The sequence below is a fragment of the Hemitrygon akajei genome, chromosome 4, assembly GCF_048418815.1.
Source record: "Hemitrygon akajei chromosome 4, sHemAka1.3, whole genome shotgun sequence".
In the NCBI taxonomy this organism is placed as follows: Eukaryota; Metazoa; Chordata; class Chondrichthyes; order Myliobatiformes; family Dasyatidae; genus Hemitrygon; species Hemitrygon akajei.
Window position 1 is genome coordinate 103,492,936 of NC_133127.1, and position 27,914 is coordinate 103,520,849.

Consider the following 27,914-nt stretch of genomic DNA (forward strand, 5'->3'; position numbering starts at 1 on the left):
ACTCTCCTCCCTCTCTCACCACCACTCTCCTCCCTCTCTCTCCACCACACTCCCCTCTCTCACCACCACACTCCCTCTCTCCACCACTCTCCTCCCTCTCTCCACCACTCTCCTCCCTCTCTCACCACCATTCTTCTCTCTCTCACCACCACTCTCCTCCCTCTCTCACCACTCTCCTCTCTCTCTCACCACTCTCCTCCCTCTCTCACCACCACTCTCCTCTCTCCCTCCCCACCACTCTCCTCCCTCTCTCACCACTCTCCTCCCTCTCTCACCACCATTCCTCTCTGTCACCACTCTCCCTTATCTTACAGCATCTTATTTCTGATTGAGTGTTCGCAGCGGCAGGTCTGAGGGTTATTACCTGTGCCTAACAGTAGGATGAACTGTGCCTGGGTTTGTGTAAGCGTGATGGAGGGTGTCCTTTGGCTGAAAGTCAAAACAGAAGTGAGCATGGGATCACAGCCTGAGAAAAATGACACCGATTGGGTTTAGAAATCTAGTGTTCTTGGCCAAACAGCAGGGAAGTGGCTCTCTCTTTTACATGACTGACTGACTTAATTTACCAGGATGTCATTATGCCTGAACTCTTCTAAAGGGGTGCACAATCCATACCCAAATCACGCTGCACCTCTTCTTGGTTGTTAAATATTATTACCAGTGGTCTCTGCATAAATTATATGTTTAATTTTCCCCTTATTTTCAACAGGGATCTGGAAAACATAGTATCAATGAACAATGAGAAAGTAAGACATTTAAAGAAACTTACCCAACAGCTTCATGACAGATGCAGTGCGTCATGTCAAGACAGAGTTCAAATTAGTGAAATTACAGGCCGAGGTTAGCATCTCAGTTTAAGAGATTGTGTATTGAAATACTTTTGTTTTTTATATTTATGAATATGGATGTTGTTAGTAAGTGTAGCATTTATGTTGCATGTCACGGGACGATGGCTAGATCCTCTCTTGTTGGAGATGATCAGTGACTGGCACTCTTACAGTAGAAATGGTACTTTCTGGGCATGCACTGCACGTACAGTGTAGATTTCTGTGGACTGTTTTTCTAATGAACTGGGAATGGAATAGAACTTTGTGCAATTATCAGTGAACATCCTCACCTCTGACCTTATGGTAGAACGAATGCCATTGATGAAGCAACTGCTATTTGTATTTCAAAGGTCACTCAGAACTCATTTCTTAGTTAGTTGGTTTAATATTTTATTTTATTTTGTCCTAACTTGTTTAAATCCTGTGGATCAGCACTCCAAAAATGTCTGAAGCATAGTAAATTCCTGTCCAAATATAAAATCCTATCTACCTGTCCCATTTCCAATGGATGTCTTTCTTTCCTTTTTCCAACTATTCCACCCTCTTTGCACTCTGTGCACTCCATTTTGATTTGCAATATTTTGTCAGATCAAGAGTTGGATTATTAATCAGGGATATTATCATAACTACACTTAAAGGGGACAAAATAGATGGCTAATCTGCTGACTCTACATGGGTAGAACTCAAAAATAATCATTCAGATGAGATGATACTACTGTCAGCTCAATAGCAACCATTAAGGATCAGACATGCAAACAGATGAGGGAAACGTTTACAAACGATAGGGATGTTGGTGTAGGTGACTTCAATTTCCCTGATGTAGACCAGAACCTCCTTAGTGCAAGAGGTCTAGATGGTGTAGAATTTGTTAGGTGTGTCCTGGAGGATTTCATAAATCGTTAGATATGCCAACAAGAGGAGGGGCTATAGTAGACATGGTGTTGGGTAATGAGCCTGGCCAGCTGACTGTCCTTTCAGTGGGAGAACATTTAGGAAGGAATTAAGCAAGAGCTGGTGAGAATTAATCAGGAGCAACTGTTTTTAGGCAAGACCAGATCTGACAGGTGGAGGGGGTTTAAAGACCAACTGCACAAAGTACAGGACAGGTATGTTCCAGTCAGAAGAAAGAGCAATAAGGGAACCTTAGATATCAAAAGAGGTGGTGAATTTAGTCAAGGTAAAGGAAATATATGCAAGGTTTAGGAATCTAAAGTCAAATTGAACCTTTGATAAATATACTGTAAAGAAGTCAAAAAGAGCCAGGAGACACCGTCAAAAGTCTTTGGCAAGTTGGACAAAAGGGAATCCCAAGGCTTTCCATACATACTATACATGAAGAGCAAGAGGATATACATAAGACCATAAAACATGGAAGCAGAATTAAGGCATTTGACCCACTGAGTCTGTGTTGCTATTTCATCATGGCTGATCCATTTTCCCTCTCAGCCCCAATCTCCTGCCTTCTCCCATCATACCCTGACTAATCAAAATCTATCAGCCTCTGTCTTAAATATACCCAATGACCTGGCCTCCACAGCTGCCTGTGGCAATGTACTTCACAGATTCACCACTCTCTGGCTAAAGCAATTCCTCCTCAACTCTGTTCTAAATAGATGCCATTCTATTCTGAAGCTTTGCCCTCTAGGAAACATCCTCTCCTCAGCCATTCTATTGAGGCCCTTCAACATTCAATATGTTCAAAAGTTCATTTATTATTAAATTATACAACTCTGAAATACTTCAGTTCTCCAGATAGCCATGAAACCAAGAATGAAAAGAAAGGTAGCACTGTTATCAACCCCCAAGTCCCTCCTCCCGCACAAAAAAACAAACATAATAGATCAGGCACATTGATCCCAAATCCCTCTCCCACAATAGATTTCAATGAGGTCACCCCTCATTTGTCTGAATTCCTGTGAGTAGAGGCCCAGACCCATCAAACACTCTTCATATGACAAGCCTTTCAATCTCACAATCATTTTCATAAACCTCCTTTGAACCCTCTCCAATGTCAGCACATCCTTTCCCTCAATAAGGGTCACAATACTCCAAGTGAGGCCTCACTAGTGCTTTATACATCCTTGCATTACATCCTTGCTTTATATTCTAGTCCTCTTGAAATGAATGTTAACATCGAATTTACCTTCCGCGCCACTCACTCAACGTGCAAATTAACCTTTAGAAAATCCTGCATAAGAACTCCCAAGTCCCTCTACACCTCAGATTTTTGAATTTTCTCTCCTGTTAGAAAATAGTCCACCCTTTCATTTCTTCTACCAAAGGACATGACCATACACTTCCTGACACTGTATTCCATCTGCCTCTTTTTTGCCCACTCTCCTTCCTCAAAACCAGCTGCCCTCCACCTATCTTTGTATAATTCGCAAACGTTGCCGCAAAGCCATCAATTCCATTGACATATAAAAAGAAGCACCGACCCCCATGGAACACCAAGGAAGGCTCCCTTTATTCCCACTCTTTGCCTCCTGCCAATCAGAATCAGGTTTACTATCACCAGCATATGTAGTGAAATTTGTTAACCAATGCTTTATCCATGTTAGTATCTTTCCTATAATACCATCGGCTCTTAACTTGTTAAGCAGCCTCATATGTATCTCCTTGTCAGAGGCCTTCTGAAAATCCAAGTAAACAACATTCACTGATTCTCCTTCGTCTATGCTGCTTGTTATTTCTTCAAAGAATTCCAATAGATTTGTCAGGCAAGGTTTTCCCTTAAAGAAACTATGCTGACTATGGCCTATCTTATCGTGTGCCTCCAAGTACCCAAAACCACATCCTTAACAATCGATTCCAACATCTACGCAACCACTGAAGTTAGACTAACTGGTCTATGATTTCCTTTCTTCTGCCTTCCTCCATTCTTGAATAATGGAGTGACATTTTCGGCAGGGACCAGAAGGGCCAAGATGGCCTGTTTCCATGCTGTAAATGTTATATGGTTATATTTACGATTTTACATGTCGGAGAAGTTGGTGTAATAGACAATAGACAATAGGTGCAGAAGTAGACCATTCGACCCTTCGAGCCTGCACCGCCATTCTGAGATCATGGCTGATCATCTACTATCAATACCCGGTTCCTGCCTTGTCCCCATATCCCTTGATTCCCCTATCCATAAGATACCTATCTAGCTCCTTCTTGAAAGCATCCAGAGAATTGGCCTCCACTGCCTTCCGAGGCAGTACATTCCAGACCCCCACAACTCTCTGGGAGAAGAAGTTTTTCCTTAACTCTGTCCTAAATGACCTACCTCTTATTCTTAAACCATGCCCTCTGGTACTGGACTCTCCCAGCATCTGGAACATATTTCCTGCTTCTATCTTGTCCAATGCCTTAATAATCTTATATGTTGCAATCAGATCCCCTCTCAATCTCCTTAATTCCAGCGTGTACAAGCCCAGTCTCTCTAACCTCTCTGCGTAAGACAGTCCGGACATCCCAGGAATTAACCTTGTGAATCTACGCTGCACTTCCTCTATAGCCAGGATGTCCTTCCTTAACCCTGGAGACCAAAACTGTACACAATACTCCAGGTGTGGTCTCACCAGGGCCCTGTACAAATGCAAAAGGATTTCCTTGCTCTTGTACTCAATTCCCTTTGTAATAAAGGCCAACATTCCATTAGCCTTCTTCACTGCCTGCTGCACTTGCTCATTCACCTTCAGTGACTGATGAACAAGGACTCCTAGATCTCTTTGTATTTCTCCCTTACCTAACTCTACACCATTCAGATAATAATCTGCCTTCCTGTTCTTACTCCCAAAGTGGATAACCTCACACTTATTCACATTAAACGTCATCTGCCAAGTATCTGCCCACTCACTCAGCCTATCCAAGTCACCCTGAATTCTCCTAACATCCTCATCAGATGTCACACTGCCACCCAGCTTAGTATCATCAGCAAACTTGCTGATGTTATTCTCAATGCCTTCATCTAAATCGTTGATGTAAATCGTAAACAGCTGTGGTCCCAATACCGAGCCCTGTGGCACTCCACTAGTCACCACCTGCCATTCCGAGAAACACCTATTCACCGCTACCCTTTACTTTCTATCTGCCAACCAGTTTTCTATCCATGTCAATATCTTCCCCCCAATGCCATGAGCTTTGATTTTACCCACCAATCTCCTATGTGGGACCTTATCAAATGCCTTCTGAAAATCGAGGTACACTACATCCACTGGATCTTTCTTGTCTAACTTCTTGGTTACATCCTCAGAAAACTCCAATAGATTAGTCAAGCATGATTTGCCCTTGGTAAATCCATGTTGGCTCAGCCCAATCCTATCACTGCTATCTAGATATGCCACTATTTCATCTTTAATAATGGACTCTAGCATCTTCATGTAATGGTAGAGATACTGTGAGAAAGGAGATACAGTGAGAAAAGATAGATGCATGGAACAACCATAGAACATTACAGCACAGAAACAGGCCTTTTGGCCCTTCTTGGCTGTGCCGAATCATTTTTCTTGCCTAATCCCACTGACCTGCACCTGGGCCATATCCCTCCAAACCCCCCTCATCCATATACCTGTCCAAGTTTTTCTTAAATGTCAAAAGTGAGCCCACATTCACCACTTCATCTGGCAGCTTATTCCACACTCCCACCATTCTCTGCATGAAGAAGCCCCCCATAATGTTCCCTTTAAACTTTTCCCCTTCACCCATAACCCATGTCCTCTGGTTTTTTTCTCCCCTGGCCTCAGTGGAAAAAGCCTGCTTGCATTCACTCTATCTATACCCATCATAATTTTATACACCTCTATCAAATACAATACAAGTACCTTATTGTCACCAAACAATTGATACTAGAGTGTACAATCATCACAGTGACACACACAAAATGCTGGTGGAACACAGCAGGCCAGGCAGCATCTCCTTATAGATGCTGCCTGTTTTAATTTCCAGCATCTGCAGATTTCCTCGTGTTTAATCATCACAGTGATATTTGTTTCTGCGCTTAGCGCCCCCTGAAGTACAAATCAAAGTAAATATAATAAAAATTTAAATTATAAATCATAATTAGAAAATAGAAAAGGGCAAGTACGATAGTGCAAATCAGGTCCAGATATTTGGAAGGTACGGCCCAGATCCATATCAGGATCTGTTCAGCAGTCTTATCACAGTTGGAAAGAAGCTGTTCGCAAATCTGGCTGTTCTCCCGGAGGGAAATGGGACAAAAAGTGTGTTGGCTGGGTGGGACTTACCCTTGATTATCCTGGCAGCACTGCTCCGACAGCGTGTGGTGTAAAGTGAGTACAAACAAGGATGGAAGATCGGTTTGTGTGATGTGCTGGGCTAGGTTCATGATCTTCTGCAGCTTCTTCCAGTCTTGGACAGGACAACTTCCATACCAGGTTGTGATGCACCCTAGAAGAATGCTTTCTATGGTGCACCTATAAAAATTAGTGAGGGTTTTAGGGGACCGGCCAAATTTCTTCAGTTTTCTCAGGAAGTAAAGGCGCTGGAAGTAAAATCACCCCTCATTCTCCTACGCTCCAGGGAATAAAGTCCTAGCCTATTCAACCTTGCTCTGTAATTCAGTTTCTCAAGTCCCGGCAACATCCTTGTAAACCTTCTGTGCACTCTTTCAACCTTATTAATATCCTTCCTGTAATTCGGTGACCAAAACTGCACACAGTACTCCAAATTCGGTCTCACCAATGCCTTATACAACCTCACCATTACATTCCAACTCTTATACTCAATACTTTGATTTAAAAAGGCCAATGTACCAAAAGCTCTCTTTACAACTCTATCTACTTGTGATGCCACTTTTAGAGAATTATGTATCTGTACTCCCAGATCCCTCTGTTCTACTGCACTCCTCAGTGTCCTACCATTTACCTTGTATGTTCTACCTTGGTTTGACCTTCCGAAGTGCAATGCCTCACACTTGTCCGCATTAAACTCCATCTGCCATTTTTCTGCCCATTCCTCCAACTGGTACAAATCCCTCTGCAAGCTTTGAAAACCTTTCTCTCTGTCCACTACACCTCCAATCTTTGTATCATCAGCAAATTTGCTGATCCAATTTGCCACATTATCATCCAGATCATTGATATAGATGACAAATAACAATGGACCCAGCATTGATCCCTGTGGCACACCGTTAGTCACAGGCCTCCACTCAGAGTAGCAATCCTCCACTACCACTCTCTGGCTTCTTCCATTGAGCCAATGTCTAATCCAATTTACTACCTCTCCATGTATACCTAGCGACTGAATCTTCCTAACTAACCTCCCATGCGGGACCTTGTCAAAGGCCTTACTGAAGTCCATGTATACAACATCCACTGCCTTCCCTTCATCCACTTTCCTGGTAACTTCCTCGAAAAACTCTAATAGATCAGTTAAACATGACCTACCACGCACAAAGCCATGCTGACTGTTTCTAATAAGTCCCTGTCTATCCAAATACTTGTTGATCCTATTTCTTAGTATTCCTTCCAATAATTTACCTACTACCGATGTCAAACTTAATGGCCTATAATTTCCTGGCTTACTTTTTGAGCCTTTTTTAAACAATGGAACTACATGAGCTATCCTCCAATCCTCCGGCACCTGCCCCGTGGATATCGACATTTTAAATATTTCTGCCAGGGCCCCTGCAATTTCAACACTAGTCTCCCTCAAGGTCCAAGGGAATATCCTGTCAGGTCCTGGGGATTTATCTACTCTGATTTGCCTCAAGACAGCAAGCACCTCCTCCTCTTTAATCTGTATAAGTTCCATGACCTCCCTACTTGTTTTGCCTTGTTTCCATAGACTCCATTCCAGTTTCCTTAGTAAATACAGATGCAAAAAACCCATTTAAGATCTCCCCCATTTCTTTTGGTTCCATACATAGCCGACCACTCTGATCTTCAAGAGGACCAATTTTATCCCTTCCTATCCTTTTGCTCTTAACATACCTGTAGAAGCTCTTAGGATTATCCTTCACCCTGACTGCCAAAGTTACCTCATGTCTTCTTTTTGCCCTCCTGATTTCTTTCTTAAGTATTTTCTTACTCTTTTTATATTCCTCAAGCATCTTATTTCCTCCCTGTTGCCCATACATGTTATACATCACTCTCTTCTTCTTTATCAGAGTTCCAATATCCCTGGAGAACCAAGGTTCCTTATTCTTATTCGCTTTGCCTTTAACCCTGACAGGACCATACAAACTCTGCACTCTCAAAATTTCTCCTTTGAAGGCCTCCCACTTACCAATCACATTCTTGCCAGAGAACAACCTGTCCCAATCTACGCTTTTTAGATCCTTTCTCATTTCTTCAAATTTGGCCTTTTTCCAGTTTAGAACTTCAACCCGAGGACCAGATCTATCTTTATCCACGATCAAGTTGAAACTAATGACGTTATGATCACTGGAACCAAAGTGTTCCCCTACACACACTTCCGTCACCTGCCCTAACTCATTTCCTAATATGAGATCTAATATTGCATCTTCCCTAGTTGGGACATCTATATATTGATTTAGAAAACTTTCCTGAACACATTTCACAAACTCTAACCCATCTAGACCTTTAACAGTATGGGAGTCCCCATCAATGTGTGGAAAATTAAAATCCCCTACAATCACAACTTTTTGTCTCCTGCAGTTTCTGTCTCTCTGCAGATTTGCTGCTCCAATTCTTGCTGACTATTGGGTGGTCTATAATACAACCAGATGAAGGACAGGGAAGGAGATAACATGAGAGAGGGACAAGAGGATGGGAAAGTGGTGGAGGCATTACTGGAAGTTTGAGAAATCGATGTTCATGCCATCAGATTGGAGGCTACCCAAACAGAATATGAGGTGTTGTTCCTTCAACCTAAAAGTGGCTTTATCCTGACAATGGAGGAGGCCATGGATGGACATATTAGAATGGGAATGGGAAGTGGAATTAAAATGGGTGGCCACTGGGAGATCCTACTTGTTCTGGCAGATGGAGGGTAGATGCTCGGCAAAATGGACTCCCAATCTACATCGGGTCTTCCCAATATACAAGAGGCCACATTGGGACCACTGAACACAGTATATGACCCCAACAGACTCACAGATGAAGTGTCGCCTCACCTGGAAGGACGGTTTGACGCCCTGAATAATAGTGAGGGAGGAGGTGTAGCACTTGTTCTGCTTGCAAGGATAATTGCCAGGGGGGAGATTAGTAGGGAGGGACGAATGGACAAGGGAGTCATGTAGATAGACATCCCTGCGGAAAGCAGAAAGTGGGAGGGAGAAGGGAAAGGTGTGTTTGGTGGAGGGATGCAGTTGGAGGTGGCAGAAGTTCTGAAGAATTATGTGCTGGACACAGGGACTGGTGGGGTGGTAGGTAAGGACAAGAGGAACCTAGAGGTGGCAGGAGGATGGGGTAAGAGCAGAAATGTGTGAAATGGAAGAGATACAGTTGAGGGCAGCATTGCTGGTGGAGGAAGGGAAGCCCCTTCCTTTGAAAAAGGAGGACATCTCCTTCATTTTAGAATGAAAAGCCTCATCCTGAGAGCAGATGCAGTGGAGATGAGGAATTGAGAGAAGGGGATGGCATTTTTACAAGTAACAGGGTGAGATGAGGTATAGTCCAGGTAGCTGTGAGAATCTGTTGATTTATAATAGACATCAGTGGATAAGCTGTCTCCAGAGATAGAGACAGTGAGGTCAAGAAAGGGAAGGGAGGTGCCGGAAATGGACCAGGTAAATTTGAGGGCCAGGTAGAAGTTGGAAACAAATTGGATGAAATTGACGTGTTGTAGTCACCAGTGTAGGCTTGCAACATAGACTGTTCCACATAGCCAACAAAAAGGCAAGCATAGCTGAGTTCCTTTTGTTTGAAAGAAGTGGGAGGAGCCAAAGGAGAAATTATTTAGAGTGAAGGCAAGTTCTGCTAGGCAGAAGAGAATGCTGGTGGAGGGGATCTGGTTGGGTCTGGTGTCTAGAAATAACCAGAGAGCTTTGAGGCACTGTACTCTACTATGTTTTAAGTATAATTTCAGTTGTCTAAGAAATCTAAAATTCCTTCCCAAATGTTCATATAATTCACAATGTTTCCACTCATTCTTTGAAACCTTTCTTTTTATCTTCTTAAGTAGTTTGAAATCAAATTGTGCCTAATAAAAAGTTTTGTCATTTTACAATGTTGCATTATCTGAATGTATTATTGGAAGATACTATGCATTTAGCCATTGTTGAATTTTCTGATTTTTGCCTTTGAAAAATATGGAGTTGATATTATTGAACTATAATGTGATCCTATTCAGACTGCCAAGACATTGCCGATCAGGGTGAAAGAACAAATGGTCTTTATTACGTCAAACCACTAAGAGCCCGTCGACAGTTCTTGGTGTACTGTGAGATAGATGCCACTGGAAGAGGCTGGACAGTGCTGCAGAGGGTATGTTACATCACAGCTCAGTATTGATCAGTAGGTGTTTTGTAAGACCACTGAGAGTTTTGATCTAATGTCTTTTAGAGGGTCGATGGCAGTGTGAACTTTGCTCAAAATTGGATTCCTTATAAAGAAGGATTTGGATATTTGTCACCTGATGATAGCACAGAATACTGGCTTGGCAATGAGAAGATACATTTTTTAACTACACAGAGTGGTGGGCCCTATCTGCTCGAAGTTGTCCTGAAGGACTGGTCAAATGAACGCAGGTAATGTTTGATTATATTCTATTCAGCATAATGTATAATGTGCGATCATTCATAAGAAGTAAACCGAATACTGTACAGTGTCAGTGTTTAATTGATGTTTTAAACTATTTGCTATTTAATTTGATCGACACATTTGTAGAACTTTTCAGTTTCTGATGAAGATGCTTCTTTACATTCTTGCCATCGGGTTTTGATTGGCACTCCCCTTCTGCTTATCTTTATCTTCCCCCTTGGAAGGGCCCGTCCCTACTCGATATCCTTAAACAGAACTGATATGTTCGGCCTGATACAAATTTTGTAAAGTCGTTGTATGCTTTGTGTTTGTATTGAGGTCAGTGTAATCAATGATACATCAAGCAAATGGCATACAAAGTTTGGCAAATAACATGAGGCATAGAGTCATGGGGAGTCACAGAGAACAGAAACAGACCCTTTGGCCCATCTAGTCTGTACTAAACAATTACTCTGCCTAGTTTCATCAATCTGCACCTGGACCATAGCCCTCCTTGTTGTGTATTTAATATCTGAGTAATATTGCAAATATATTGTTTGATTAAGCATTCTCTGTTTGTTTACATACGGGTTATATGTAAAAGTAAAACGAACTAAGGACACTTTATCCCTGACTCCATGTTTTTCTTTTGACTAGTTTTATGTTATAAAGTTACAAAACGTAACAGTGGTGATGAGTAATTTTGAAATGAACCCGAGAGAACTACCTACAGTACCTGTTGAAGCACAGGGAGACATTCAAGTTACAAAATAAAGTGCAGCACATTTTCTTCTTTGCATGGGAAGATGGTTGAGTTAAAATAAAGGCAGAAAACAGACAAATTTCACAGGTTCATAAACAATGAATACTGGATGCTAATAAATAAAAAAGTAGAAATAGCGGGCTGCATCAGAAAGATAGATGCATTCGGTTGCACAAAGATAAAATGGGTGATAAATACTGAGTGAATTGAGCAACATTTTAAAGCAAATGAGAAACGAGTGCCAGTTTTGCTGCGTGTAAAAGGCAGAGGAGCGTACAACTTACTTAGAATTTAACTGCTCCAAACAAACCAGCTAAAATGAGCTTTGCTGCTATCATGAAAGTAATGCAAGAATATTTCAAGCTGAAACTGTTGCTGATTGCACAACACTTTATGTTTCATAAGTAAAATCAAAAGGAATGGGAGTTCATTTCAGCTTACATGACCAAACTGGAGATTGTCTGAGCATTGTCACTTCAAGTGAAGAGATTGTCTGAGCATTGACACTTTAGTAATGAGAGATTGTCTGACCATTGTCACTTCAGTAATGATTGTCTGAGCATTGTCACCTCAGTAATGAGAGATTGTCTGACCATTGTCACTTCAGTAATGATTGTCTGAGCATTGTCACTTTAGTAATGAGAGATTGTCTGACCATTGTCACTTCAAGTGAAGAGATTGTCTGAGCATTGTCACTTCAATAATGAGAGATTGTCTGACCATTGTCACTTCAAGTGAAGAGATTGTCTGAGCATTGTCACCTCAGTAATGAGAGATTGTCTGAGCATTGTCACTTTAGTAATGAGAGATTGTCTGACCATTGTCACTTCAATGTCTTCATTTCTGCAAGCTTTTACTTTGAAATCTCCATTGATCTGCTGTATGTAAACCCTTGCCACAACAGTAACAAACAGCTAGGCCCATTCTATTTAGATGCTGTAATTTTGTTTACATAGAAACATAGAAAACCTACAGCACAATACAGGCCCTTCGGCCACAAAGTTCTGCCGAACATATCCCTTCCTTAGAAATTAGTATAGGTAACTATAGCCCTCTATTTTACAAAGCTCCATGTACCTATCTAAAAGTCTCTTAAAAGACTTATTGTATCCGCCTCCACCACCATTGCTGGGCAGCCCATTCCACACAATCACCATTCTCTGAGTAAAAAATTACCCCTGACATTTCCTCTGTACCTACTCACCAGTGCCTTAAACCTGTATTCTCTTGTGGCAGCCCTGGAAAAAAGCCTCTGACTATCCACACATTCAATGCCTCTCATCATCTTGTACACCTCTATCAGGACACCTGTCATCCTCCTTCGCACCAAGGAGAGAAGGCCGAGTTCACTCAACCTATTCTCATAAGGCATGCTCCCCAATCCAGGCAACATCCTTGTAAATCTCCTCTGCGCCCTTTCTATGGTTTCCACGTCCTTCCTGTAGTGAGGCGACCAGAACTGAGCACAGTATTCCAAGTGGGATCTGACCAGGGTCCTATGTAGCTGTAACATTACCTCTTGGCTCCTAAATTCAATTCCACGATAGATGAAGGCCAATGCACTCTACGCCTTCTTAACCACAGAGTCAACCTGCACAGCTGCTTTGAGTGTCCTATGGACTCAGACCCCAAGATCCCTCTGATCCTCCACACTGCAAAGAGTCTTACCATTAATGCTATATTCTGCCATCATATTTGACCTACCAACATGAACCACCTCACACTTATCTGGGTTGAACTCCATCTGCCACTTCTCAGCCCAGTTTTGCATCCTATCAACGTCCTGTTGTAACCTCTGACAGCCCTCCACACTATCCACAACACCTCCAACCTTTGTGTCATCAGCAAACTTATTAACCCATCCCTCCACTTCCTCATCCAGGTCATTTATAAAAATCACAAAGAGTAAGAGTCCCAGAACAGATCCCTGAGGCACTCCACTGGTGACTGACCTCCATGCAGAATGTGACCCATCTGCAACCACACTTTGCCTTCTGAGGGCAAGCCAGTTCTGGATCCATAAAGCAATGTCTCCTTGGATCCCATGCCTCCTTACTTTCTCAATAAGCCTTGCATGGGGTACCTTATCAAATGCCTTGCTGAAATCCATATACACTACATCTACTGCTCTTCCTTCATCAATGTGTTTAGTCACATCCTCAAAAATTCTGTCAGGCTCGTAAGGCACAACCTGCCCTTGACAAAGCCATGCTGACTATTAGTAATCATATTATATCTCTCCAAATGTACATAAATCCTGCCTCACAGGATCTTCTCCATCAACTTACCAACCACTGAGGTAAGACTCACTGTTCTATAATTTCCTGGGCTATCGCTACTCCCTTTCTTGAATAAAGAAACAACATCTGGAACCTCTCCCGTCCCCATTGATGATGCAAAGATCATCTCCAGAGGCTCAGCAATCATGCAGTCCGGGCAACTTTTCCAACTTGATGCTTTCTGAAAGCTCCAGCACATTCTCTTTCTTAATATCTACATGCTCAAGCTTTTCAGTCTGCTGCAAGTCATCACTGAAATCACTAAGATCCTTTTCCATAGTGAATATTGAAGTAAAGTATTCATTAAGTACCTCTGCTATTTCCTCCGGTTTCATACACACTTTCCCACTGTCACACTTGAAAGGTCCTATTCTTTCACATCCTATCCTCTTGCTCTTCATATACTTGTAGAATACCTTGGGGTTTTCCTTAATTCTGCCCGCCAAGGCCTTTTCATGGCCCCTTCTGGCTCTTCTAATTTCCTTCTTAAGTTTCTTCCTAGTAGGCTTATAATCTTCTAGATCTCTAACATTACCTAACTCTCTGAAACTTATGTCAGCTTTTCTTTTCTTCTTGACTAGATTTATTATAGTCTTTGTACACCATGGTTCCTGTACCCTACCATAACTTCTTTGCCTCATTGGAACATACCTATACAGAACTCTACACAAATATCCCCTGAATATTTACCACATTTCTTCCGTACTTTTTACTGAGAACATCTGTTTCCAATTTAAACTTCCAATTTCCTGTCTGATAGCCTCATAATTCCCTTACTCCAATTAAATGCTTTTCCAACTTGTCTGCTCCTATCTCTGTTTACTCTCACTTTCATTCTTGACTGCTACTCAATTATACCTCAGTCTGTTGTTTCCATTGATACAGCAATTTCAACTGCTGTTTCAAATAGATAGATAGATAGATAGATACTTTATTCATCCCCATGGGGAAATTCAACTTATTTCCAATGTCCCATACACTTGTTGTAGCAAAACTAATTACATACAATACTTAACTCAGTAAAAAAATATGATATGCATCTAAATCACTATCTCAAAAAGCATTAATAATAGCTTTTAAAAAGTTCTTAAGTCCTGGCAGTAGAATTGTAAAGCCTAATGGCATTGGGGAGTAATGTAAGTTGTGCTTCAGCTAGGAGGCATATTTGAATGCTTTCTTGTAAATTTTCACAAATTAAATAATCTCTTTGTATAATTAAGTCCATTACTGAACTGACAATGTTCAATTTCTTCAATTCAGCCATGTACAGTGAAATGGACTCTTGTTTTTGATTCCACTCATGAAACCTAAAGCATTCTGTCATCGACAATGGTGGTGGTTCAAATGTTCCTTTATTAACTTCACAATATCAGCAAAGCTCATTTCTGCAGGTTTGGTTGTAGCAGTCAAACTTCAAACCAAACTGGATGCCTTTAAACCCAATGAACTAGGCAGTGCGGCAAACGGCAGCAGTGGCCTTTTGGATCTGGTGCTACTTTAATTTAGTTTTTTACTTTAATTTCAAGGCACAATTAAGGTTTAGGGCAATGGATAACAGAGCGACTATCTACCATCGCCAGATACTGCTACAATACAGAGATTGCCCAAAAACAAACCTTCATGAAAACCTGCTAGTTAGATTGCGTGACCTCGGCTTGCTGAGGGAATCGGGCCTGCAGTCCTCGGAGTCGCCTGATGCCTGTGGCTGGAGGTGGGGATGTCATAAGCGGTGTGTGTGGAAGCGGAAGCGAGGCGAGCTGGTAGGAGTTCGTGCTAAGAAAAAAGCAAGCCCTAGTTGGCCGGCTCTCCCGTCCATTCTGCTCTCCAATGGACATTAAATTGGACTACATCTGTGGCAATGAAATACTCGGCGGGAGTACAGAAATGGACGGAATCCCGGACGCCACCATTCATCTGTTTACTTATGTAACAGTTTTTCCCCCAAGTCATTGGACTACCAACCTACTGCCCTCTGCTGTGCCTATTGTCTTACTTATTATTTATTGTAATGCCTGCACTGTTCTGTGTACTTTTTGCAGTCCTGGGTAGGTCTGTAGTCTAGTGTCGTTTTTGTGTTGGTTTACATAGCTCAGTGTAGTTTTTGTATTGTTCATGTAGCACCATGGTCCTGAAAAATGTTGTCTCTTTTTTACTATGCCAGCAGTTATGGTCGAAATGACAATAAAAAGTGATTTGACTTGACTTGACTTGAAAATTGGTACTTGTTTCTCAGTGGCTGTTTCATTTGCTTCAAAATACTGTTCAATCAGCTCAGTATACACGAACCAGGTACCTGTTGAGCAATTGAATGCATCAATCTTTCTTATGAAGCCAGCAATTTCTGATTTTTAAAATGTTTGTTATCATCTGATACTCACTTTTTGTAACCTGTGAATCCTATTTTCTGACTTTTTTAAAACCTGGTCATGTCTTTCCTCCTGAAGAATATGTGCTGCACTTTTTTTTAAAAAATTCAACTATTCTTTGCTGCTCTTCAGCAGGTCTACAACTCCTTAGTAGTTTGATTTAAGGCTAATGTGCCTGAAGCTCTCCAGGAGTAGACTCCTCTTTTTTAACCATGTGACTATACGGTAACTTGGTAGTCTTGAAAATAAATCCATGGTCTTGATGGTTCATGTTTTAGTTGAATTATCAGATGTTGATGTTAATCTGATGCTAAAATGTAGGGAGATCACATATGCATGTAGGATGATAGAGTTATAATAGTAAGTAAGTTTAGCTTCCCAGATATTGACTAGGGCTGTCTCAATGCTAATGGTTTAGATGGTGTAGAGGGTAGAATGTTGTTAAGTGTGAAACACTATTTCCTCCGAGGGATCGAGGCCTGGTAAGTGGTTGGTCTGTAAGTGGGGTCTCTAGTTAGGACCAGTTTCAAGATCGTCATGGAAAAAATAGTCTAGTCTTCAAGTTAAAGTCCTAAACTAGGAGAAGGCTAACTTCTGTAGCATCAGATAGGAAATCTCAAAAGTTGTTTGGGGCAGGCTGTTTGCACTTAAAGGGACATCTGGTAAGTGATAGTTTTTTTAAACTGAGGTTGGGAGAGTTCAGAGCTGGCATGCTCCTGTTTGAGTGAAAGGCACAGCTGGGGAGATTAGGGAACCTTGGTTAGTGAGAGATATGAGGACCTGATCCTGAAAAAGAGGTAGACATATGTTTTGAAGAACACACACAAAACGCTGGAAAAACTCATCAAGTCAGGTAGCATCTGTAGAGAGGAATAGAAAACCCATATTTCCAGCTAAGACCCTTAATCAGTACATTCCCTTCCATAGATGTTTATTGCCCTCCATATATTCTACCTGACTTGTGCTCTTCCAGCGTTCTGTGTGTGTTGCTCAAGAATTCCACCATCTGCAGAATCCCTCGTGTGTAGACATATGTCTTGTATAGGAGTTGTGGGAGGACACAAGATGTAAGCTGAGAGGACAAGAAAGAGCCATGTGATCTATCTGATGGAAAAGTTGAAGGAGAATCCACAAAAGATTCTGTTAATGTATTAAAACATCAGCGTGATAATCTGTTAGTGGAGCCACAGAAGATATGTGCAAGATCTTAAATGATTAATTCTTGTATATGCCTTGGAGAAGGACTTGAAAGCTCGCAAATTAAGGAAAGAGAACAGCCCTTGAAAAATCAGCTTCATGAAGGAGGATATGTTGCAGGTACTGAAACAAAAATGGTGGATAAGTACATTGGACCTGACCAGGAGGTATGAGAAGCAAGCATTGTTGTGATCCTGGCAGAGATTTTTATATCTTTGTTAGCCACAGGTGAAGCACCAGAAGATTTAGGATAGCTAAGGTTGTGTTTTCACTAAACCAACAAATTAAGTGCTAGGGAGCCTTACATTATTAGTAGGAAAATTAACAGAAGGGGTTCTGAGAGATATGGTTTATCTGCATTTGGGAAGTCAAGGCCCAATTAGAAATAGTTACCATGGTTTAAAATGTGTCTCTTCAACTTAGGAAATACTGATGAACAGAGTACACATTGGAGGATTTTTGAATGCAGACACACAGTAGGTTAAGAGGTTATGGAGGGATAGGTTGAGCTGTCTTCATTAGCTGGATGTAGAATATAGAAGCAAGACAGTTATTGTACATACTGTAAATATTGAAAATGCTAGTTTGACCTCAATTGGAGCACTGTTGGCAGTTCTGATTGCCACACCGTAGGACTGTTCTGGAGAGAGCACAGAGGAGATTCACCAGGATGTTGGCTGCAGCTGATGATAGACAAATGGAGGGCTATGTAGGAGGGAAGGGCTAGATTGATCTCAGAGTAGGTAATAGGTGGGCCAAAGGGTCTGTAACGTGCTGTAATGTTCTATGTTCTTTGTTTTACATTCTGCATTACCGTTACTTTCTCTCCATCCAGAACTGCTCAGTATATGGATTTTAAAGTGGGAACTGAAGAGGACAAATATCGTTTACGTTATAGTTATTTTGAAGGAGGAGATGCTGGAAATGCTTTTGAAGGTTACAACTTTGAAGGTGACTCCAGCAGTGTATTCTTAACAGCACACAATGGAATGCAGTTCAGTACACCAGATGCTGACAATGATAAATACGATGAGGCCAACTGTGCTGAACAGGATCAGTCTGGCTGGTGGATGAACAGATGCCATGCAGCAAATCTTAATGGCAAATATTACCAAGGTAATGGTCCTCATACATAATTACAATGCCACCAGCAATGCAAACAGACAACATTTCACTAAACAGAAACTTGTAAAGTTAATATTACCATCCTTGCATCAGAGCTCAGAGACTGTGCATGAACAACTAAGTCCCAAATGTACAAAGAGGTAGGCAATGTTATCAGCTGGCCAGTGGTGTAGAGGCATCAGCACTGGACTTCAAGGCTAGCGGTCTCAGGTTTGAATCTGTCCAGCTCCTTGCACTCTTTCCATCTGTGCTGGGTTGATCATTGAGCTAGTAAAAAACAGACAAATGCTATGGAAACAGCAAAGCTGCTGCCCAATGTGCCAGAAGGTGAGAAAACAAACAACAATTTAATATTGTCATTCAGTGTCCTTTTTTGCTGTGCCTCTGGGGTAAGGCTTGAACCACCCTTATCAGTGTCAGGGGTTGTGCCAAATGAGCTATAGCACACACTTGTTCTCAGCAGACCGCCTGAGGTACAAAATCAGCAGGGGAATTCCAATCTCAGAGGCTTATAAATTCAATGACAAAGGTAAGGAAGAAAGCATGTCATCATAGATCAGGGCCTAGAATATAAAATTTAAGATATTATGTTGCAACTTTATAAAATGCCCGTTAGGCCACACTTGTGATTACTGTGTACATTTCTGGTTACCACAGTATAGAAGGGAGTACAGGGAAGATTAATCAGGATCTTGCTTGAATTGGAGGATCAGGATCTTGCTTGAATTGGAGGATCAGGATCTTGCTTGAATTGGAGGATCAGGATCTTGCTTGAATTGGAGGATCAGGATCTTGCTTGAATTGGAGGATCAGGATCTTGCTTGAATTGGAGGACTTCAGGAGAACTCGAAAGGCTGGGCTTCTTTTCCCTGGAGACTGAAAGTGACAATAGAAGTGCAGCTGGGTAAACAGTTTCAAAAGAAGCCTACACGAGTGAATCTGCAGATGCTGGAATTAAATAAAAACACAAAATGCTGGCAGAACTCAGCAGGCCAGACAGCATCTGTGGGAGGAGGAAGGAAGCCTAATGGCTTTTACACAGAGTGGTTAAAAGTACTGTAGTTGAGCTTGCTGCCAGGGGAGGTGACAGTGTCTCATTTGCTCCTTTCTGCTGATACCTGCTATACACCTTATTTTTTTAAGCAGGTGTTCAAAATCTCTCAAAAGCTAAGGTTCCCTAAACCTGTTATCCTTGCCTTTTATTCTGACAGGAACATACAAACCCTGTACTCTCCAAATTTCACTTTTGAAGGCCTCACACTTACCAACCTGCCTCAATCCACACTTAGCAGATCATTTCTGACACCATCAAAATCAGCCTTTCTCCAATTTGGAAATCAGTTTTCATAATTCTCTCTGCAGATTATTGGGGAATTATTACTGAATGCTGTTTACTTTTTACTTTATTTCAGGTGGAATTTATACGGTTGATGAAACTACAGGTGGATATGACAATGGAATTATCTGGGCAACATGGCATGACCGCTGGTATTCTCTTAAAGAGACCACAATGAAAATCATACCATACAAGAAATATGTACAATTGAGATCCCAAATTGTACAGGGTCAATTTGACAGAGGTGATATTTAATGGCTTCAAGCATAATTAAATTTCATAGAGAGACATAATATGGCTACTGCGTTTCCATTTGAATGTCTTAAGTTTGAAGAGCACTCAAAATAGAAAGATATACTGTGGTAATCATTATTCTGACTGAAGGTAGAATAACGAACAAATTGGATTCCAATTCAAAATCTTTACTCTGGGTTGTTAATAACTTTGTTTTTGTACATTTCGGGAATCTATCATCTTTCACTGATTTGACAACTTTTTGAAGCAAAGTAATAAATCATGCGATTATATCTCATGCAACTCACTGCCACTTTTCTTACTATTGACAACCTTTAGCTGTCTTTAATGATACATTCTTCATTTTGTAACTTCTTCAGAAATAAAAGACTCAATTGTAAATCTTGCCCTTGATTGGGATGACTGATGCAAAAGTTTATTCATCATTTTTCCCATTTGTTTGTTTGCTTTTATTTGCAGTCTCATTCCTTAGAAACCCCACATTTACCCTAGCTACCCTCTTCCTATTTATATGTCCATAGAAACTTCTATTGCCTGATTTCATATTATATTAATATTTCTCTCAAAGTTAATTTTCTCGCTTATGGACCTACTAGTCTTCTAGTCTTGCCACTGTATCTGCCCTAGTTTTCAATTTGACATTATTCTTTACTTCATTTGTTAACCACAGATTGTACCTCTTTTTCATGGAATCCCTCTTTGTGATTGGGATCAACCCTTGCTGAGCACTATAGGCCAGATGATTTGAATATTTGACACTTGTCTCTTAGCTTATATACTCAGTCAGAGAACATAGCACTAAACAAAACAATCTGCACACAATGTTGAACAGATCTTGAAATGTTCAGTGTTACCTCCCTCATACCTTGATAATCACCCTTTGTTAGGTCCGTGAGTTCTGTCTAAAGAAAGCAATGGCTGGAGTCACTTACCACTTTAGCGCAAACTTACAAAACTTAGTGAAAACAGTGAAAAGTAAGCTGCCAATATTTACAAAAAGGTATCTGCCAGAAAACTCACAATAGTTCTGTGCTTACACTTGGCCAGTATGAACTCCTGGCAGCGCCAATCTCTCTCTCTCCTACTGAGAGCAATGAAGCCCAGTTATTAGGCACAATGACATACCATCTTTAACTTTACCTACAAAATTAACTTAATTAGAATATGATGCACCTCACAATGTAGTTAAAATCATTTTGCAAAATAAACAGAAGTATCGACTTGAAGTACAGTATACCAACAACATGTACACATTTATACATCCAATTACTAAAGTAATTGAATATTCCACAATGTATGGTGGGAAAGGCAACCCGAGTACATTGGCTCAGTTTAGGACTTATTATGAGAATAAGACCAGCTTACACAGTAGCTCTCCCAGTTAAGTATCGAGGTCAGTGAGAGTCAGCATCTGGCTTGTGACAGAGACCTCTGGAGAACACCGATCCATGGAGCAGCCAAGAATTTTGAGGAATCCAGAAGAGCGACTGCTGAAGAGGAGAGGATGTGCAGGAAGGATCATACTACCCAAGTGCCCGCATCCCAGATATTCCCGTGTCCCTACTGCTCCAGAGACTGCAGATCCAGAGTTGGCCTCTATGGTCTCCAAAGATCGTGCTGTCACTCCTGAGGGCTCTTCTTCCCTCCTGATCTTTGCAAGTGAAGAACCATCCATCATCATGAGAATATACTGGGGAAGATATAGAAGGGCGCACACTCAGTGCAACAAGGGGGTGTGTGTGTGTGTGTGTGTGTGTGTGTGTGTGTGTGTGTGTGTGTGTGTGTGTGTGTGTGTGTGTGTGTGTGTGTGTGTGTGTGTGTGTGTGTGTGTGTGTGTGTGTGTGTGTGTGTGTGTGTAGTGTGGTTACCGAGTGCTTTCTCTTAAACCCTTAATTAAATTGAAGACATCGCTTATGGACCAATAGTAATGATCACACTGAATTCTATTGGAATATGGGCACTACCCTTGGCCCAACATGTCTGTGGTGACCATGCTGTCAAATTATACTGATCTCATCGCTCCGCACAGTCTTACAGCCTATTCCCTGCCTTGTTGCGTGTCTGTCGAAATGTGCTTATTGTTTCTGCTTCACGACATCCTGTCAGCACATACAGACATGGAATCATACAGTGCTTCTGCCCATTGAGTCCATGTCAAACTGTTACTCTGCCTAGATCCATTGACCCACACCAAGACCGTAGCCCTCCATACCACCCCCATCCATTTACTTATTCACTTAGCTTAAATGTTAGGGGGTCAGACAGGCGATTCTGTGGACGCAGGAAAGAAACTCAGATGGTAGTTTGCCTCCCAGGTGCCAGGGTCCTGGATGTTTTGGATCGTGCCCAAGATATCCTGTGGTGGGAGGGAGAACAGCCAGAGGTCGTGGTACATATTGGTACCAATGACATAGGTAGGGAAAGGAAAGAGGTCCTGAAAGAAGACTACAGGGAGTTAGGAAGGAAGTTGAGAAGCAGGACCACAAAGGTAGTAATCTCAGGATTACTGCCTGTGCCACGCAACAGTGAGAATAGGAATAGAATGAGATGGATAAATGCATGGCTGAGGGATTGAAACAGATTTCTGGATAATTGGGACCTCTTTTGGGGCAAGTGTGACCTGTACAAACAGGATGGGTTGCACTTGAATCCCAGGGGGACCAATATCCTGGCAGGGAGGTTTGATACGGCTACTGGGGAGAGTTTAAACTAGAATTGTTGGGGGATGGGAACCGAACTGAAGAGACTGGGGAAGAGGAGGTTGGCTCACAAATAGAGAAAGCTTGCAGACAGTGCGAAAGGGAGGATAGGCAGGTGATAGAGAAGGGATGCGCTCAGACCGAAAGCTTGAGATGTGTCTATTTTAATGCAAGGAGTGTTGTGAACAAAGCGGATGAGCTTAGAGCATGGATCAGTACTTGGAGATATGATGTGGTGGCCATTATAGAGACTTGGATGGCTCAGGGACAGGAATGGTTACTTCAGGTGCCGGGTTTTAGATGTTTCAGAAAGGACATCTGTACCTCAGGGATCTGTACTGGGTCCAATGATGTTTGTCATATACATTAATGATCCAGATGATGGGGTGGTAAATTGGATTAGTAAGTATGCAGATGATACTAAGTTAGTGGATAATGAAGTAGGTTTTCAAAGCTTGCAGAGAGATTTAGGCCAGTTAGAAGAGTGGGCTGAACGATGGCAGATAGAGTTTAATGCTGATAAGTGTGAGGTGCTACATTTTGGTAGGAATAATCAAAATAGGACATACGTGGTAAATGGTAGGGCATTGAAGAATGCAGTAGAACAGAGTGATCTAGGAATAATGGTTCATAGTTCCCTGAAGGTGGAATCTCATGTGGATAGGGTGGTGAAGAAAGCTTTTGGTATGCTGGCCTTTATAAATCAGAGCATTGAGTATAGGAGTTGAGATGTAATGTTAAAATTGTACAAGGCATTGGTAAGGCCGAATTTGGAGTATTGTGTACAGTTCTGGTCACCAAATTATAGGAAAGGTGTCAACAAAATAAAGAGAGTACAGAGAAGATTTACTAGAAAGTTACCTGGGTTTCAGCACCTAAGTTACAGAGAAAGGTTAAACAAGTTAGGTCTTTATTCTTTGGAGTGTAGAAGGTTGAGGGGGGACTTGATAGAGGTATTTAAAATTATGAGGGGGATAGATAGAGTTGGCATGGATTGGCTTTTTCCATTGAAAGTAGGGGAGATTCAAACAAGAGGACATGAGTTGAGAGTTAAGGGGCAAAAGTTTAGGGGTAAAATGAGGGGGAATTGCTTTACTCAGAAAGTGGTAGGTGTGTGGAATGAGCTTCCAGTAGAAGTGGTAGAGGCAGGTTCAATATTGTCATTTAAAGTAAAATTAAAGTAAAAAAGGAATGGAGGGTTATGGGCTGAGTGCAGGTCGGTGGGACTAGGTGAGAGTAAGTGTTCAGCATGGACTAGAAGGGCCAAGATGGCCTGTTTCCATTCTGTGATTGTTATATGGTTATATGACAGGGAGGAATGTAAAAGAGGTGGAGGCATGGCACTGCTGATCAGAAATAGTGTCACGGCTGCAGAAAAGGTGGACGCCATGGAGGGATTGTCTGTGGAGTTTTTGTGGGTCAAAGTTAGGAACAGGAAGGGGTCAATAACTTTACTGGGTGTTTTTTATAGGCCGCCGAATAGTAACAGGAATATCAAGGAGCAGATAGTGAAACAGATCCTGGAAAGATGTAATAATAACAGAGTTGTCATGATGGGAGATATTAATTTCCCAGATATCGATTGGCATCTCCCTAGAGTGAGGAGTTTAAATGGGGTGGAGTTTGTTAGGTGTGTTCAGGAAGTTTTCTTGACACTGTGTAGATAAACCCTGAAGAGGAGAGACTATCAGGTAGGAAATTGAAGGCTTAAATTGGAAACAGATGTTCTCAGGAAAAAGTACGGAAGAAATGTGGCAAATATTAAGGAGATATTTGGGTAGAGCTCTGTATAGGTACATTCCAATGAGACAGGGAGGTTATGGTAGGGTATAGGAATGTGTGTACAAAGAGTGTAATAAATCTAGTCAAGAAGAAAAGAAAAGCTTACAAAAGGTTCAGAGAGCTAGGTAATGTTAGAGATCTAGAAGATTATAAGGCTACTAGGAAGGAGCTTAAGAAGGAAATTGGAAGAGCCAGAAGGGGCCATGAGAAGGCCTTGGTGGGCAGGATTAAGGAAAACCCCAAGGCATTCTACATGTATGTGAAGAGCAAGAGACATGAAAGAATAGGACCTATCAAGTGTGACAGTGGGAAAGTGTGTATGGAACCGGAGGAATGGAAAAGGATCTTAGTGATTGTAGTGATGACTCACAGCAGACTGATAAGCTTGAGCATCAAGAAAGAGGATGTGCTGGAGCTTTTGGAAAGCATCAAGTTGGATAAGTCGCCGGGACCAGACGAAATGTACCCCAGGCTACTGTGGGAGGCGAGGGACGAGATTGTTGAGCCTCTGGCAATAATCAATGGGGATGGGGGAGGTTCCAGAGGATTAGAGGGTAGTGGATGTTGTTCCTTTATTCAAGAAAGGGAGTAGAGAAAGCACAGGAAATTATAGACCACTGAGTCTTACCTTAGTGGTTGGTAAGTTGATGGAGAAGATCCTGAGAGGCAGGATTTATGAACATTAGGAGAGGTATAATAAAATTAGGAGTTAGTTAGCATGGCTTTGTAAAGGGCAGGTTGTGCCTTATGAGCCTGATTGAATATTTTGAGGATGTGACTAAACACATTGAGGAAGGAAGAGCAGTAGATGCAGTGTATATGGATTTAGCAAGGCATTTGATAAGGTACCCCATGCAAGGCTTATTGAGAAAGTAAGGAGTCATGGGATCCAAGGAGACATTGCTTTGTGGATCCAGAACTGGCTTGCCCACAGAAGGCAAAGAGTGGTTGTAGATGGGTCATATTCTGCATGGAGGTTGGTCACCAGTGGTGTGCCTCAGGGATCTGTTCTGGGACCCTTACACTTCGTGATTTTTATAAATGACCTGGATGAGGAAGTGGAGGGATGGGTTAGTAAGTTGGCTGATGACAGAAAGGTTGGAAGTGTTGTGGATAGTGTGGAGGGCTGTCAGAGGTTACAGCGGGACATTGATATGATGAACTGGGCTGAGAAGTGGCAGATGGAGTTCATCCCACATAAGTGTGAAGTGATTCATTTTGGTAGGTCAAATGTGATGGCAGGATATAATATTGATGGTAAGACTCTTGGCAGTGTGGAGGATCAGAGGGGTCTTGGGGTCTGAGTCCATAGGACATTCAAAGCAACTGCGCATGTTGACTCTGTGGTTAAGATGGCGTACGGTGTACTGGTCTTCATCAGTCGTGGAACTGAATTTAGGAGCCGAGAGGTAATGTTGCAGCTACATAGGACCCTGGTCAGACCCCACTTGGAGTACTGTGCTCAGTTCTGGTCGTCTCACTAAAGGAAGGATGTGGAAGCCATAGAAAAGGTGCAGAGGAGATTTACAAGGATGTTGCCTGGATTGGGGAGCATGCCTTATGAGAATAGATTGAGTAAACTCGGCCTTTTTTCCCGAAGGAGGATGAGCGGTGACCTGATAGAGGTGTATAAGATGATGTGGGGTATTGATTATTTGAATAGTCAGAGGTGTTTTCCAGGGCTGAAATGGTTGCCACAAAAGGACACAGGTTTAAGGTTCTGAGGAGTAGGTACAGAGGAGATTTCAGGAGTAAGTTTTTTACTCAGACAGTGGTGAGTGCATTGAATGGGCTGCCAGCAACGGTGGTGGAGGAGGATATGATAGGGTCTTTTAAGAGGCTTTTACATGGAACTTCATAAAATAGAGGGCTATAGGTAAGCCTAGTAATTTCTAAGGTAGGGACATGTTCGGCACATCTTTGTGGGCCAAAGGGCCTGTATTATGCTGTAGGTTTTCTATGTTTTTATGACTCTCAGCTAGTTCTACTCTCACCTAACCTTAGAGGAAAAAGCTTGCTTGTTATTTATCTCATCTATACCCCTCATAATTCTATAAGCTTCTATTAAATCTCCCCTCATCCTTCTATGTTCCTGTATATAGGGACCTAACCATCTTATCCTTTCCCTGTAATTCCGGTCCTCAACTTCTGACAACATTCTTGTAAATTTTTCAATCATGTGTGGTGCGTGGCCAAATGGTTAAGGTGTTGGACTAGCGATCTGAAGGTCGTAAGTTTGAGCCCCAGCTGAGGCAGCGTGTTCTGTCCTTGAGTAAGGCACTTAAGCACATATTGCACCCAGCTGAAAATGGGTACTGGCAAAGTGCTGGGGGTTAACCTTGAGATAGACTGACTTCCTATCCAGAAGGGAGTCTTGTAGTCTCAGTTGCTTCACGCCACGGAAACGGGCATAAGCACCAGCCTGATGAGCCTATAAGGCTCTGGACAGACTTTAACTTTTATTAAAACTTCCTTTCAATCATATTATAAGACCATAAGATATAGGAGCAGAAGTAGGCCATTCAGCCCATCAATTCTGCTCCACCATTCAATCATGGGCTGATCCAATTCTTCCAGTCATCCCCACTCCCTGCCTTCTCCCCATGCCCTTTGATGCCCTGGCTAATCAAGAGCCTATCTATCTCTGCCTTAAATGCACCCAATGACTTGGCCTCCACAGCCGCTCATGGCAACAAATTCCACAGATTTACCACCCTCTGACTAAAGTAATTCCTTTGCATCTCTGTTCTAAAAGGACGTCATTCAATCCTGAAATGTGCCTGCTTGTCCTGACTCCCCTACCATGGGAAATAACTTTACCATAGCTAATCGGTTCAGGCCTTTTAACATTTGGAATGTTTCTATGAGATCCCCCCTCATTCTCCTGAACTCCAGGGAATACAGCCCAAGAGCTGCCAGACATTCCTCATATGGTAACCCTTTCATTCCTGAAATCATTCTTGTGAATCTTCTCTGAACCTTCTCCAATACCAGTATATCCTTTGTAAAATAAGGAGCCCAAAATTGCACACAATACTCCCAAGTGTGGTCTCACAAGTGCCTTATTGAGCATCAACATTACATCCCTGCCCTTATATTCTATACCTCTAGAAATGAATCAATGCATTCACCTTCTTCACAATCAACTCAACCTGGAAGTTAACCTTTAGGGTATCCTGCACAAGGACTCTCAAGTCCCTTTGCATCTCTGCATTTTGAATTCTCTTCCCATCTAAATAATAGTTTGTCCATTTATTTCTTCCACCAAAGTGCATGACCATACACTTTCCAACATTGTATTTCATTTGCCACTTCTTTGCTCATTCCCCTAAACTATCTAAGTCTCTCTGCAGGCTCTCCGTTTCCTCAACACTACCCACTCCTCCACCTATCTTTGTATCATTGGCAAATTTAGCCACAAATCATTGACAAATATCGTAAAAAGCATCACTGCCAGCACTGACCCCTGTGGAACTGCACTGGTAACCGGCAGCCAGCCAGAGTAGGATCCCTTTATTCCCACTCTCTGTTCTCTGCCAATCAGCCAATGCTCCAATGCTAGGAAGGATGTGGAAGCTATGGAGAGGGTGCAGAGGAGATTTACCAGGATGTTGCCTGGTTTGGAGAACAAGTCA

The 27,914-nt window shown here is 41.9% G+C and overlaps 1 protein-coding gene across 1 annotated transcript in view; it reads left to right on the top strand.

Annotated features, from left to right (window-relative positions):
* fgg (fibrinogen gamma chain) overlaps window positions 1-20,179 on the top strand; it is a 31,597-nt gene extending 11,418 nt beyond the window's left edge. Inside the window, exons 5-9 of the mRNA XM_073043141.1 lie at window positions 710-840; window positions 10,089-10,222; window positions 10,301-10,485; window positions 17,918-18,198; window positions 19,620-20,179. Of these exons, the coding sequence (XP_072899242.1) occupies window positions 710-840; window positions 10,089-10,222; window positions 10,301-10,485; window positions 17,918-18,198; window positions 19,620-19,798 (910 nt within the window). The 3' untranslated portion in view covers window positions 19,799-20,179. The remainder of the gene's footprint in view (window positions 1-709; window positions 841-10,088; window positions 10,223-10,300; window positions 10,486-17,917; window positions 18,199-19,619) is intronic.
* Window positions 20,180-27,914: the final 7,735 nt, after the last annotated feature.